Genomic DNA, 16,410 nt, shown 5'->3' on the forward strand with positions numbered 1-16,410 from the left:
GTAAAGAATATTACTCATACAGCTCTCACTTATTGCTGTTTTTACATTTTTTTTTTTTTTTTGCGGCACGCGGGCCTCTCACTGTTGTGGCCTCTCCTGTTGCGGGGCACAGGCTCCCGCCGCGCAGGCTCAGTGGCCATGGCTCACAGGCCTAGCCGCTCCACGGCATGTGGGATCTTTCCTGGACCAGGGACACAAACCCGTGTCCCCTGCATCTGCAGGCGGACTCTCAACCACTGCGCCACCAAGGAAGCCCTATTTTTACTTTTTATTTCTCAGATCTTTATCAGCACGTAGAGATCATCCTCATTTTTTGTGACAGCCACATTCTATTTCCTTGTTGGTTAATGCCTTGAATCAGACTTCTGACCCTTCCCATTTGTTGGAGGCCCATTTTCAGGCCTCATTCTTCTCTACTTCTGTCTTTCCGGGGTACTTGTGTCTTTTGAGTGTCTGTGTCACTACCCTTCTGGCCTTAATGCCAGGACCTGCCCTCCTACTGTGCACATAAATACAAAATCATAGAAGGAGGTACAGGAATTATAGAGAACCATTGAAGTTCCAAGTGATAAATGGGGAGAAGGAAGGAGCCTCTTCACTGTCTCTAGGGCTCCAACTTTCTGACCCGTGAACATTTCAAGTGTTTGTGCTCTTACCCAAAACAAATGCTGACTTTATTGTGGTCAGAAAAGCTTCTTTTCACCATTTCGGTCTCCACAGAACCTGGCCAGTAGTTGTTCATATGTTTATTCCATTAATATACCACTGTCTCTGGCTGGGTTGTTGTTTTTTTTTAATTGGCTGTGTTGGGTCTTCATTGCTGCACGTGGGCTTTCGCTAGTTGTGACGAGTGGGGCTACTCTTTGTCGTGGTGTGCAGGCTTCCCATTGTGGTGGCTTCTCTTGTTGCGGAGCATGGGCTCTAGGCACGCGGGCTCAGTAGTTGTGGCTTGTGGGCTCCAGAGCGCAGGCTCAGTAGTTGTGGCGCATGGGCTTAGTTGCTCTGCGGCGTGTGGCATCTTCCCAGACCAGGGCTCGAACCCGTGTCCCCTGCATTGGCAGGCGGATTCTTAACCACTCTGCCACCAGGGAAGTCCCTCTGGCTGGTTCTTTATTTTGCTGACTCCCTTTCTTTCTCCCACAGCTTTAAGCAATCTTGAAAGCTCTCCTGCTGGTTCATGATTCACTGGCCCTGCCCACACAGAGTTCAGCTTCAACTGCTGCACTTGTGGATGATTTCCTACACCTGCCTTTCATTCATTTTCTCTCACATTCAGACTTATAAAATCTACCTCTAATGTATCCGTGCTACATGTACTAGGTACATTGGTTTGTATGTTAATCTTTTTTGTTGGTTTTTTATTGTTTGTTTGTATTTTGACTGTGCCGTGCTGCGTGTGAGATTTCAGTTCCCTGACGAGGGATTGAACCCATGCCCCCTGCGTTGGAAGCTCGGAGTGCTAACCACTGGACCACCAGGGAACTCCCCTGTTAATTTTTGTAACAAGGTATTAGGGGATCTGGTTTATAGATGAAGAAATGTAGGTTCAGAGGGATCATATAGCTAGTTAGGGACCTACAGCTAGAGGTTATTCGGGCTGTAACTTGGAGTCACTGCACTTGATTATTACGTAGAACCTCACACTCAAAACAATGTAAACATTAGGATGTCTGAGTTCTATCCTTGATTCTGCTGTAGTTGACTCTGGCGGTGAGCTGCTTGCTTGTACCAGCATTTCATCATCTAGAAAGTATGGAGGTTGGACTAGGTTCCTAAAGCCTCTTCTCACTTAGCTAGTTATTATTCTAGATGTAAATCTAGGATTGCTCATAGTGCAGGACCTGTTGCAAGTTCTCTAGTCCTGAGAGTCAAGGTGGTTTCTCTCTACGTAGAGTGATCCCACGGTGTGCTGCTTCTGTTTGGTGGGGATTTAAGCACCAAATCAGTGGATTTTACATAGGTGATAGATTTTTTCCCCCTCAAATTACATAATACACTTATTGTCTTACTAAATTGTATTTCCATTCTATTAAGGAAAATTTGTGTCCATTGACTTAATGATTTTTAAACAAAAAATACATAGTTGATTTGTTTTAATTATTACTACCTTAGAACTTTAGGTATAACATGGAAAGACATGTGGATTGGTTCATTTCCTTTCTCAGTATTTTCCCCTAAGTTTATAGCCATTGTATCCATTTATAAAATAACTTTATAGTACTAAAGCATTTTTAATCAATACTGGAGAACTATTTTGATATTACTGTATTGCATTATAACATGATACATTCATTAGTAAAGAATTATAATGAAGACTTTGTAATGGTCTACGTTTTATGTCTTAGTATTCTTATTCATGTATTTAAGTATTTGAGGTTTTTAACACAAATTCTACATTGGGGTCTGATTTTCATTTTGGATGTGCTCTGTATAAAGGTGGCTTTTCTAGACTATATATAAAATGATGTTTCTTTGATTTTTAATAAAAAGAGCTAGTACCTTACTGGATAATTATATCAATTAAAAAGGATAGTTTTGTTTTGTAATTTAAGGGTGATTTATTAGCAGAAAGTATAAAAATGAAGTACTACATTTTCAGTTGTTATTTATCCAATTTGGACTATATATAACTAGTATTTCAGGATATTTACTTAAAATATTTTATGTAAAATATTTCAATTTATTTTTTTCTTCTTGTTGCAGGAGCTAGAGTTAATGCCAAAGACAACAAATGGTTGACACCTTTACACAGAGCAGTTGCATCTTGTAGTGAGGTATGAAATTTCTCTTAGTAAATATTTTGTATATAAAATCATTAAGTAGGCCTGCCTATGAGTCCATATTCAAATTCTGTATTTTCAAAAAAGGAAAAAGCAACTGAAAATACCTAGACTGGTCACTTTACTTTGGAATTTGTTCAAACCAAGTTAATTGTTCCATTTTCCTTTTGTGACTAAGGCCTCTTGGAGAGTCTGAAGTGGCAGAGAATAGAAAACCCTGCTTCTGTACTTCTTACAAGAGAGCAGTTGTTTTTCTATCTTACAAATTCCTCCTCAAGGCTTTTCTCTGCTGACTGGTTCACAGTAGCCTAATAGACATGTTGCAGAGGTTCTGCTGGTTGTGGTCAAGAAATAATCTCAGCAGTGTGTAATGACTAAATGAAATATTGTTTAGGTAAACACTGAAATTAGTTTCAGAAACATTACTTGATCTCACATGTTGCCAGTTCTAAATACAATCTTAAAATATGTTAGGTGTCTTATGAGGAAGAACAATTCCTTTTTATTTATAATCCTGTGTATTGTTTGACCTTCAAGATAACTGACATTTTGGGAGAAAGTTCATTTTTATATTTGTCATATCTTCTAGTCCTCATAACATCCTTGTAGGATAGATATTTTAAGGAACTGTGTAGTTAATAATTTGCCAGAACCACTCAGCTGTTGAGTAGCAGAGATGACACAAATACCTGGACCCTCTTTTTTTCTGTCATTTTACTGCCTTTCTAAAATGGATTGGGTACTTTTTACAGATGCATTGTGCCCAAAGCACCCCTTTTACCTATCTTACGATAGTTGAAAACATTTTTTAAATAAAAGGTGGGACTGTATAAATTAATGTTTTCTTCAGTTATTCAAATTGTGGGAGACAAGGGAGGGTGGCTACTGCTGCTTCTCCCCATCATGGGGCCAGATAGTTCTGGAGAGAGAAGGGGAACACATGCCTTGGGAGGATGTTTCCCCAGGAGAAACTGGGGGCGCTCCTTTCTGTTCATTCTTCTTTGTATTCCTCATTTCGAAGTACACCTTGAACCCCAAATGAGAGTTGGGTGAGTGAAGAAGAGTGGAGGAGAAGGTGGCTGGAAGGGAGGGACTGTAAATGCTGCGGTGTGACAGAGGCGGTCTGTTGACCATAAGCCTCTGGATCGGGAGAGGACGGTGGTCCTTGGTGGCTACAGCTAGTGAACTGTGGGACTTGGATCAGGAGACACTGGCTTCAGATATCACCTGCCACTTTCTAGCTGTGTGATCTTGGGCAAATCTGGGAATTCTGAAAACTAAGACCTATTAACCAAAATACTTTGAACTCTGAAATTCATGGTAATGTTTTTAAGTTAGTGGTTAGCCCTCTTGCAGTGAAGTTTCTTTAAATAAAGGCGGTTAATGAAGATAAACATTGCCATCATGGCAACCTATTGATAAATTAGTCATACTTACCTATTTTTTGGTATGACTCTTGGAAATATGACTTAAATTTAGTGGAGTTTTGTCAAATTAAATAATCAGAAAGAACACTTTGTATATTTGTAGAGATTATAAAACAGGCCAAAGATTCTTTAAAAAAATAATTAATGTTAAAGGCAGATTGCAGGTTCTACCCAGAGGCCTAACTGCTGATTTTTTAAAACTCTGTACGTGGCTTGAACTTAAGGGCAAGCTGTAGGTTAGAAAGCAACAGATCCTAATAAGTTTAAGTTTAAGCTTTTCAACCTAAAAAAGGTTTAGGCTTTTCATCCTAAAAACTACTAGGCTATGTAGTATTACTACTCTTCTGCAGGATTATGGGAAACAGCTATAAAATGTAACCATTCCATAAAAATATAACTTCTGTAAACCCTGAGCCCTAAGGATTATTTTTCTTTTAAAAGGAAAATGCCATGATTAGGAAAACTGCTAGGAAACCTAGTCAAGATTATCAGTTTCACTGGTGTTCTTTTAATTATTCTTGTCATATCCTAAGAGCAAAAGAAAGCTATACTTACATTACTTACTTCATTTAATAGAAAACATAACCGCAAAGGGGTATATAAAAAGGCAAAATTTTAGGTAGCTTTTGGTTTATGTTTTTGAGATACCATGAGAGAAGTAAGCTATACAGAAGATGATTAGAGTGACTATTTTCTCACTTCTCCCAAGGACAGAGATGACTAGCATCGCTGAAGATGCATAGTAAGGAAGTTAACTCCTCACAGACAGTGGATGTCTTAAGGCTTAATTCCCTCACTGAACTTAGGTTTAGAAAGACTGCTTCGGGTTAACTATACCAAGTTCCCCAGCTCTCTTTCCGTGACATGGTTTCCATGCACCTGGTCATATTGTCTGGCTGCCGCATCTTTTCTCCACCACTGGTTTGTGACTGTCAATCTTGAAGTGTAGCATACAATCTAGCTCTCCATAAATGCTGAATATTCTTCTGAATAAATCAGTTTCTGAATATTAGGGCTTTGTGAGTGTGTGTGTGTGTGTGTGTGTGTGTGTGTGTGTGTGTTATTTATTTATTTATCTATCTGTCTATCCATCCACATAACACTGGATCCTCTGAAGGATATGCATTTATTTCTTTAACCTAACTCCAGGAATTAACATTTTAGTTCTATCAAGATAACTGAGTTTAAAATATATTATCATGTGAGGTATTAGTGGTTCACCCAAACATTGTGTTTATTTGGAATGCGTTAGCCCTTCTTTTCCCTGTGCCTGACCGTAAGCTATGAATAAATAAATACTCTTTGGATATAATTAGTTAACCTTTTGTTATCACCCCACCCCCATATTTCTTAATCTTATTTAAATCAGTGTCGTAGAGTATTACTTGTTTGTTTGAAGTCAAGGCACACCTGCAGCATTTCTTACACATGCATACCCTCTAATAATGGAAAAATCGGGATCAAGGTTACTATGGTAATTCTGTCATTAGTAAAACTATATCCTTGGTTATCTCTACATTTTTTTTCTAAATGCTTGTAATGTGTTGCTAATAAAATCTAGAATTTTACTAGGGTAAGACATCAGGCTCATTGGTTTGTAATTTCCAGAAATTTACCTTTTAAAATTTTTTTTTTGTTTTTGTTTTTGAATCTCCTGTCTTTAGAGAGTTCTTTAGTTTTCTCTAAATTTTCAAAGATCACTGCTATTGTGATATGGCACTGACGTATATTATTCTGAGTAGTAAATGATGGATGTATTAGTCAGCTCAGCTGCCATAACAAAATACCATAGACTGGGTGGCTTAAACAACAGAAATGTTTTTTCTCACAGACTGGAGGCTAGAAGTCTCAGATGAAGGTCCAGCAGGGTCAGTTTCTGATGAGGACTCTCTTCCTGGCTTGCAGATGGCTGCCTTCTCACTGTGTCCTCACATTTGGTCAGGGAGGGGGGAATCTCTCTCTCCCTCTTCCTTGTCTTAGAATGCCATCAGTCTGATCAGGTTAGGGTCTCTCCCTTATCATCTCATTTAACTTTACCGCTTTGTGGTGGGGGGTGGTTAGGACTTTGACACGAATTGTGGGGTACACAATTAAGCGTCCCCAGCAGTGGACCCAGGGTCCAAACAGTCTTAGTCGTTGTGTTTACAGCCTTCTTTAGGTGCCATCTTACCCACCCTCAACCATAAACTGGATTTATTCTTGTTTTTCTGTGAAACGAAAGTATAGCTTTGATTTTTCTGTTCTTGCTGATGGAACATAAGTATTCCATACACTTTTCAGAAACTTAAAGGTATGCGTTGTGAATTCCAGTTGGAAATAATTAAGGCAAGCCTGGCATCTATAGTATGCTGTATTTGCCTAGTTTATCCAATTATAAATTCTTCATTTTGTTTTTAATTATTTTCTAGTACATCTATTTCCCAGGATGGTATTAGTGTTACTCCCTAAGTCACAAAATACCCTTCTTGAGGATGAAGATTGAGAATCCTGACAGTGTTTGTACTTTGTTCTCCACGATTCTGAGTATATATTCCTCTGTGTATCTTTTTCCCTATATTCCTTTTTCTTAATTGAAATATAATTTACAGTAAAATGCACAGACTTTAAGTGTGTAGTGTTGAGTTTTGGCAAATGTATACACCCATGTAACCTTTCTCCCAATCTAGATTTAGAAGATTCCATCACTCCAGCACGTTCCCTCATGTCCCTTTTCAGTCAGTCCCTCCTGTCCCCAGAGGCACCTCTCAATTGCCTGTTCTAGAATTGCCTGTTCTAGAATTTTATAAAAATGGAATCATACAGTATGTACTCTTAATGTCTTGACTTCTTTTGAGATTAGTCATATTGTTGTGTACATTAGTGGTTCATTTCTTTTTATTGCCGAGTAGTGTTTCCTGTATGGATGTACAACAGTTTATCTATTTTCCTATAGGTGGACATTTACATTTCTTGTTTTTGGCTCTTATGAATAAATAAAATAAAAAATAAAATAAATAAAAACATTCTTAGATGGGTCTTGTTAAAATTTCTCTTGGATAAATAGCTGGATTGGAATTGTGGGGTCACAGGGCAGGCCTCCGTATGTCTTTACTTAGCTACTCAGCAGGTTGATAGATTGATGGGCGTCTCTCCAGTCTTTTGCCAGCCTTGCGCTGGTTCCCATATTTCAGCAGTTCTGATTACTTTTTATTTCAAAGGCTATGTGCAAATCATGAATAATACTATTTTGCTTAGTCTTCCTTGCTACTTTGCATAGTTAGTTATTTTAATCTTTTGAACAATCTTATGTACGTTAGGTTTTTTTGCTTCATAGCAGACTTGAGATGAGTGATGGACAGGTGCTCTTTCCCCTCTTTACTGATAAGAAAACCAAGGGTCAGTTTTACTAGACTTGAATAGTTATACCTTGTAAATGACAGAACTGAGGTGATTTGGTTCTGGTCCTTTTCATTTCATATGTAGTTTGTTGTTCATCTGCCAAAAATAGGATGATCACTGTAAGGAGAAAAATTTTGCTACGTTTAGTTCTGATTATATTGCTTAATATTGATGGCATACTGGATTCCTTTCGATTTTGCCATGAGTCCAGTTTATGGATGTTCTGTGACATTTTTCTTGTGCTTCTGGGAGACCAATCCCTTTGAATGATAAATTCTTAATTTGCCTTGTTAACACCAACTTTCCGACCAGGTAGCATCACAACAAAGACTTCTTCCCTCCCTCCCTCCCTCCCTCCCTCCCTCCCCTCCCCTCCCCTCCCCTCCCCTCCCCTCCCCTCCCTCCCTCTCTTTCACTCTCTCTCTAATGAATTAGATCCTAGTGATTTTTCATTTTGTAAAATATAGCATGTGGAATACTTTGGGAAGTAGTATGTTTAAATTTTTTTATATTTAATGGCAAAGTGATAAATCTACTTTTTAAAGCTTTGAAAGTATAAATTAATTGTATCTCACCATCTAGAAAAGCAATATTAGTAATGAATGTTTTTGAAGGATATTTGTCAGTATTTCTTGTACATTTTGATAGAGACTGATTGTTGTGCCTTTAATTGGAGGATAGAGAAAGGGAATGTTTTATTTTGATGTATCTTGCATGGCTCTGAGTACTGCCTTTAGTTCAAGCTATTTTGTTTTCTGGCTTGTTTATAGCAGGTTCTGCCAGAACTATTTTTATTTTCTCAAGAAATTTTATTTCCTTCATGTGTGTACAATTTCTAAAGCTGTTAACTCATTTGTCTTGTATATCTTCATATGTTTTAGGAAGCAGTTCAGGTACTTTTGAAGCATTCTGCAGATGTTAACGCTCGAGACAAAAACTGGCAAACACCTTTACACATAGCGGCTGCTAATAAAGCTGTAAAGTGTGCGGAAGCTTTGGTCCCTCTGCTGAGTAATGTAAATGTGTCTGATCGAGCAGGGAGAACTGCACTGCATCATGCAGCTTTCAGTGGACACGGGGAGGTAAGTGGTATTCAGTTAGACAGTGATTCTCTCTCTCTGCGTGTGTGCCCGCCCCCCCATTATTAATGAACTTGCCTATTTTGCTCATTTTTATTTAATTTTGCCTTTTTCAAACCCTCAGACTTCTTTTCATGATAATTCATGATATATAGCTTTCTCAAATTTAGAAATTTATTTATCAGATACAGCCCCTGCACTTGAATTTCATGGTCAACCTGGGGAGATAAAGGACAACACTGCCAACTGTAACACAATGTGAAAAGTATGTTCTGTCATTGCAGGAAAAAATGTCTAGGAAGGTGGAACAGTTTCATTGTTCTCCCAGAAAGATGGTGACAAAGGAAGGTGGAGTGTAGAAAACCTTTTTTTTTTTTTTGCGGTACACGGGCCTCTCACTGTTGTGGCCTCTCCCGTTGCAGAGCACAGGCTCCGGACACGCAGGCTTAGCGGCCATGGCTCATGGGCCCAGCCACTTCGTGGCATGTGGGATCTTCCCGGACCGGGGCATGAACCCATGTCCCCTGCATCTGCAGGCGGACTGTCAACCACTGCGCCACCAGGGAAGCCCAAAAACATTTTCTTATAGTTTATTTTGAACATTTAGTCAAGAATTCTTTGATGACAGACCATCAAAAGAAAACAATTTAAGAAAATTAATATTTAGTTATCTTATACAAGGAGTATTGGTTAATGTTAAGTGTGCCATAGCAAAGAGTGGGGTTTATGTATGTACATGGAAGACTTAGGAAAGAATGAGACTCAGAGTTAGAAGAACCTTTGAGGGCAGCTTGTCCAGTCCTCCATTTTTGTTGCAGACACAGAAACTCAAAGAAGTAAAAATGGTGGTCCTACTGTATAGCAGAGGGAACTATATTCAATATCAATTCTTTTCCTGTAGTAGAAAAGAATCTGGAAGAAACATATGTATATATAAAACTGAATCACTTTGCTCTGTACCTGAAACATTGTAAATCAACTATACTTCAATTTTTTTTAAAAAAAGAGGTAAAGTGACATTCCCAAGATTCCATGGCTGAGGGTTAGTCACTGCAGTGCTGTTTTCACTGTTCTCGGCTTTTGCAACATAAAGAATTCTTGTCTCTGCTGCAGTTCAGGTCACTAGATGAGTCCCTTTTTGACATCTGGAATGCCCTTTCTAATGGGGAAACTATTGTAAATATGCTTGAACCTAATGGAAATGACTTTTTTGGTACATTATGAGGTAAGTAGACTGTGCAGTGACCTTCAGGTCTAATCATATTACGGACACTGCATCTGTGTTTGAATTAAATTTAAGAGGTTTCTGGGATCAGAATGCACTTTGAATTTTAATAACACTTTGGGCTATAAAAAGGAATAAAACCTGTTGTTAAATACTCTCCCTTTAGACTTTCCAGATTTGTGCTTAGTTGTTCATAAAATACCAGGACACAAAGTGGCATCTTAAAAAGATGCTGATGCCTGACTTCAGTAACCACCATAGTGAAACCTTTTCTCGTATATTGTCCTGTTGTTTATTAAATTATGTTAAAGCATCTTCAGTATATAGTCTCATCTTTCCTTTCTACAGATGCAGAAATTCAGTGCCAGAGAGCTTGAGATGAGTAGTTTTCACGATGGATGTTCATGAACAGTTCTGCTTCTGAATGTTGATGAAACTGTGTTTATTTTTATTCCAGATGGTGAAACTACTCTTGTCTAGAGGTGCCAATATTAATGCTTTTGACAAGAAAGATAGACGTGCTATCCACTGGGCAGCATATATGGGTATGTGTATTTTAAATTTATTTTTTGACATTAAGTATTAAGGAAAAGTTGGACATTTCGTTCTTGCATTTGGTATAACATGTCTTTTGGGGTAGTGAGAAGTTGCACCATATCTGAGTTTGCTGCCCAAGTGGAACCAGCCTGGGAGTCAGGGGAGGTTTGCCAGGACAGGAGTACATTAGGTCCAGTTCTCCTGAAAGCTGTTTAAAATTAATTGTTTACTTTTAAAGGGAGAGATGTCCTAGACACAAGTTTGGGATACAGAGTTTAGATTGGTGTTTACTAAAAGCCCATTCTCATACCCATCCTGAACCCATCCTTGTTTGTATGGGAATATTAAGGTAGAAGTTGTGAAGATGTATTAAGAAGCCTGTTATCTTGTGCCAAGCACTGTGTTAAATAGGCATATCACGTTTGATTTCTACCACAGTAAGAAACTGAGGTTTAGATATCAGCTTTTCTGCTTTTAACATTCTTGAGGGAATTCCCTGGCAGTCCAGTGGTTAGGACTTCTTGCCTTCACTGCCGAGGGTGTGGGTTCCATCCCTGGTCGGGGAACTAAGATCCCACAAGCTGCTCAGTGTGACCAAACAAAGAAAAAAAAGGATTCTTGAAAAGGCTTAGGATCTGCACAGTTGCAGTTTGAAACTAACAGAGCTCATGGGAAAATGGTCCTGGGGCAGACTGCTTAAAACCTACGCAACTCCACGAGCAGAGCACTAACGAAAGCATTAATGGGTTTTTGAGGTAACTGGGACAGCCAGGGAGGAGAAAAGTCAGGCTTCCACAGGATACTTTAAAACGCACAGAAAGAACAGAGCAGAGATGCTGGCCTGCGGGCGCTAAGACCACGCAGGTCGAAGTGTATCTCAACCTGCTGCAAACCTTGCAAGTCCCATAGGGCTAGGCTGTGCCTCTGGAAGGAAGCCGTGGGTGGGGCATCTTACAATAGAGCTGAAGAACTCCTTTCTTTGCAGCCATGGAGCTCAGGGCTTTTTCTTTTCCTCCCAACAGTCTATTCTGCTTCTGCTCTTCTTGCTCCTCTGACTTAGGAAAAATTACATGGACTGACGGACCACATAGTGCTGGTCTCATTCCCATGTGCCTCTCATACTGACTACAGAGACAGTCTAGCCCCTCTTCTCACAGGCATAGCTTATCCTCACTACTCCCTGCCTTTGCTTTTGTCTTTTCCTAGCTCTCACTTAAAATTCGAAGGTTGATAGAAGATTATTAATTTTAAAAACTATATAAAATTGTAAAATACAAAAATGTAAGAAACCAAATGAACTCAAACCAGTTGACGGTAACCCCAAGGTCCAGGAAAATCCTTTGCCCATCATGGAAATAACTCTTGGACTCTTGGTGTTTCTCTCACACCAAAGGTTTGTGCCTCCAGTTATGTCATGGGCACTTTTCTTCTGTTAACTGAAGGTAAAACATCCAGAAGCAAGTCTCCTGTGGTGTCCTAAAGTGCCCTCCTCACAGCCTGTAGGTTTTCTGTATTTTAAGTCTTGGGGATTTTTCTGAATATTCTGGAATAGCTTATTCTTGACAGTTCAGGAACAGATAGTCTGTGATTTTAAACTATATACCTTATATTAAAAGGTTCACACATTAAGCAGAGGGTGTCAGGCCTTTTATCTCCAAAGAATTAAACTTGGCTAAACAGCTGTTTTCATAAAATTGAAGGCCAAGGAATTTTGTGGGTTGCCTCTAATTGAGCTCCCAGAGTAGCTGGGTGTGTATATCTCAGAGGCCCTTGGATGGCTTTGTTTTCCTTGATCTACTAAATGTCATTTTTCAGGCCAATTGTGGATTGTAAAAGATATTCTGTATTTCTTGGACCTCATAGTCCATTTAATTTTTGAGCATAAACATTCAGAGATTCATAATTTTCCTTTCCCTGTCTCTTCCTTCCTTTAAGCTTGGAAAAAGAGGAGTATTGACACACAGTTTCTAAAACCATTCAGTTGTTTTAGGTGTTCAGGATTAAAAAGGAGCTAAATATATGAAAGTAGGGAGTTACTGCCTGGTCTCTTAAGACAGGCCTTAAGTCCAGGTCATTGACACCTCTAGAGAATCTGCCAATATTAGCCTAAGAGACATTACATTATTGCATTACATGTCTTCTTGTAATTTATTTCTCACAGGCTTCTGTATTTGCCCTGGCCTTCTGTCCCCTGGTTGAGGCTACCCTTACTTTTCTGTTAGGTTCTACCTCTTATACTTCTGCTACGATTGAATCCTCTGTTTATGTTCCCCAGCCCCACCTCTGTCCCCAAATGAACTGATCATTTTTCCCTCCCTACGCTGTGTTTGCTCCTACCATGAACCTTCATTAAGAATCCATTTACTGTTACTGATGAACCTAGTTACAGGGCAGGAATAAAGAGGTAGACATAGAAAATGGACTTGAGGACATGGGGTGGGAGGGCGAAGCTGGGGCGAAGTGAGAGTAGCATCGACATATATACACTACCGAATGCAGAATAGTTGTTGGCTGGTGGGAAGCAGCAGCATAGCACAGGGAGATCAGCTCGGTGCTTTGAGATGACCTAGAAGGGTAGGATAGGGAGGGTGGTAGGGAGGCTCAAGAGGGAGGGGATATGGGGGCATGTGTATGCATGTGGCTGATTCACTTTGGTGTACAACAGAAACTAACAGTATTGTGAAGCAATTATACTCCAATAAAGATCTGTTTAAAAAAAAATCCATTTACTCATTCATGTTTTCTGTTGCCTTCAGTGCTTTTAGCAATATCCAGTCACTTTTTGCCTCAAAGTACCTTACTGTGGTGACTTTGACATAGAGGGTACTAAATAAATATTAATTACCTTGATAAGCAACTCATTACATTAATTCTTCTTAAAGCAATGCATAATTTGAGTTGATGTGAAATGGTGTTTTTCTTCTTACTTTCCTTTCCATAAAAACTTGTGAGCATAGCTCATTTTACTTTTATTAATACATTCATGAACAAAAGAAAAATGTAGGGAATTTTCCAAATTCCTGACAGATAATGATTACATTTATCAAATTCACGTTGCATGGATATAGTTTTTTTAAAGGAGTTATTGACTACAGAATTATGTATGGCATGCATGTCTGCTGGATGCTGTCTTCTAAAAATACACCCATATGAATTGAATGAAATCTAGTCTCCTTGGTAGCATCGTTCTATAAATTGATAAGGAAAACACATATGTATTCTGGCTAGGTTCCACCTTGCTAGAACAATATCATTTACTTCACTCTAGAACTTTCTTCCCTTTTTTCTTTTAAATAGGTCACCCCAAACTGGCTATGGAAAGACCCCTTCTTCATGTTTTCAGTGGTCCATTAAAGGAATTTTTACATATTTCAGAAATGTGATTAAATAAATATTTGTCAATTTTAAGATTGTAAATTTCCCTATGCATGGCACCTTTTAAAAATAGGGCTTTATCGGTCTCAGGAAAAGTTCACACTTCCTGGAATCTACATAATTAATATGATCTAAGTCATTTACTTAGAATGATGTGTTGGTTTTGGATAGTTTTTCCATTATGTTTGTATAATGGGCCTTCTAGTCTTAAAAATCAGGAGAATTTGTTTCTTTTTGGCATATTTAGTGAATAATATGCATTTGCCCGGTTTAAAAAAGCTATATTTATGCGTGAGCCTCCTGGGCATTACAAGTCCTGGTTTTTAATACATTACAGTAAACCCAAGTAGTTGTCTTTCTAGAGCCATAGATCAGAGAGTAATGTGTAGTGAGAGATCTTTTGTACCAGTTAGTGCTCTTATATGATAGTCACATTTAATTTGGCATCTAATGATTTGACAGATATTCTTTTGATTTTTTCCTAAAAATATAGTAGATATTTTTCATATTGAAATGGGGAAAAAATAGCTGAATGTATCCACTTTAATTGATAATTTATATATATGAACAACTATATCTACTTGATTCTTTATGCATCTTGTAGACTCCTTTTTTCAAGGGGGCAAGGCACTATGTTTGAAAGTCTCATTTTTATAGTTATTTACTTTATATACTCCTTCCCTATGAGGGGTATTAAAAATGGCATCATTAGCAACTCGTTTAATGTAACATATTTATTAGGTACCTATTTTGTTTGAAATACACCAAGAAGTAGAGCATAAGAGCCTATGATATTTGCCTTTAAAGATATATATATTTGGGAACTTAATACATAAAAGTAATTAAAGAGTTTGTTAAATAATGATTCAAGTTTAAGATACATCACAAAGTATTATTATGTATGCTTATTAGATAGTATTTACAGGTACACTGTGCTTTTGGCCACGTAATTCTAGGCAACTAGAAGCCTTAAAAAGACTTCTAGGGAAGATAGGAACTGACATGACCTTCTTCGAGGATTAGTAACAACGATTAGAAAGAAACGTCCAAGCAGAACATTCTGTACAACGTAGGAATCAGTCCCATGAACAAAGGCACAGAGGTGGAAAGGCTTTTGGGAGGAGGAGAAAGTACTGTATAATCTAATGTGACAAGAAGTGAGGAGATAAGAAAGGAGAACAGCGGTTCTCCCTCCTTCCACCTGGCCTCCTTATGTGGTTAGGTAGGGCCTGAGACTAGTTCTGCCTAATGAAAGTAGCATCCCCTGTGGACCAGAGCATTTAATTGCTGGTGTGAGACTGTAGTCTGTTCCCCTTTCTGGCACAGTGACGAAGCTGCCTTCAAATCGTGTGTCAGCTCCATGAATCTGGATCCTTGCGTGACTGAGCAGAGCCCTCTGGCCAAGCTATCATAATGCTAAAGAGAAATAAAACACTAATTGTTTAAGCCACTGAGATTTGGGAGTTGGTTGTTAACCACAGCATGTATAACCTAGCCCAGGGGTCCTCATCCCCCAGAACCGGGCCACACAGCAAAAGATGAGCCGCAGGCAAGCCAGCCAAGTTTCATCTGCCGCTCAGCATCCCCCGCATAGGGCTGAACCATCCCCCCCATCACTCACATTACCGCCTGAACCATTCCCGCCCCACCCCCGCCACGTGGAAAAATTGTCTCCCATGAACCCGGTCCCTGTTGCCAAAAAGTTTGGGGACTGCTGACCTAGCCTATCCTGATTGTTAAGGCATCTGGTGGAAATAATAAGGGAAAAGAAGTTTTTAGCTGCATGTTCTAAAGACCTGACATTTTTTAAGAAATAAGCCCAAGTCACTCCCAGATTTCCACGTAGAAGAAGATTCTACAACATAAACTAATGTCTTACATTAGACATGAAAAGCTAACTTAAGAATTGGAGAATGTATTGAAACAACCTTGGAAACAACAAGATCTAGGTAAAAGGATTGCAGGGTTATCATTGGATAAAATAATTAAATGTATTATTTTCAATTATTAGTTACCTCTATCAGCATTTATCAAAATTATCCTGAATTCTTATTTTTTTCTTCTATCATCTCTCTGGTTATAATGTGATTAATTGGTGACTTGTCATGCATTATCTAGTTAATTTGTATTGTATTTTTACCTGTCTTTAAAGATATTCAGGATTGTATTTCATGTTTTCCATACACTCATCTTCTTGTTTTTTTCTTCATAAACACATTTTCAGGTCACATTGAAGTAGTGAAATTACTTGTGGCACACGGAGCTGAAGTGACATGCAAGGACAAGAAGTCTTACACACCTCTCCACGCAGCAGCCTCTAGTGGGATGATCAGCGTGGTCAAGTACCTTCTTGATCTTGGGGTTGATGTAAGCAGTACAGAAGAATGGAGCATTTTGTGTGTTTGTGATTTTGTTGTTGGCAGAAGTTATTTCAAATTTAAAAGATGATTTCTTACAATAAGATTTTTGTCTTTTAATAGTTTTATGTTTATAGTCCTTCACATAATATACAGTGCACTGATGTCTGACCAAGCCATGAAGTTAGTCAAATGTATTAAGAGGTAAAATATATTCCAAAGGTGAACGGTTGATTGACAGAAGTTTTTCTT

At 38.6% G+C, this 16,410-nt stretch overlaps 1 protein-coding gene across 7 annotated transcripts in view; it reads left to right on the forward strand.

Annotated features, from left to right (window-relative positions):
• Window positions 1-16,410, forward strand: part of ANKRD28 (ankyrin repeat domain 28) — a 186,740-nt gene that overhangs the window by 117,087 nt on the left and 53,243 nt on the right. For 4 of the 7 annotated variants that reach the window (XM_079923328.1, XM_079923326.1, XM_079923325.1 and 1 more), the window contains 4 exons: window positions 2,704-2,774; window positions 8,467-8,667; window positions 10,347-10,434; window positions 16,026-16,168. In XM_079923328.1, the coding sequence (XP_079779454.1) occupies window positions 2,704-2,774; window positions 8,467-8,667; window positions 10,347-10,434; window positions 16,026-16,168 (503 nt within the window). The remainder of the gene's footprint in view (window positions 1-2,703; window positions 2,775-8,466; window positions 8,668-10,346; window positions 10,435-16,025; window positions 16,169-16,410) is intronic. The other 3 variants (XM_079923329.1, XM_079923331.1, XM_079923330.1) reach the window with 1 other exon arrangement.

This window comes from Stenella coeruleoalba (genome assembly GCF_951394435.1).
Source record: "Stenella coeruleoalba genome assembly, chromosome: 5".
NCBI lineage: Eukaryota > Metazoa > Chordata > Mammalia > Artiodactyla > Delphinidae > Stenella > Stenella coeruleoalba.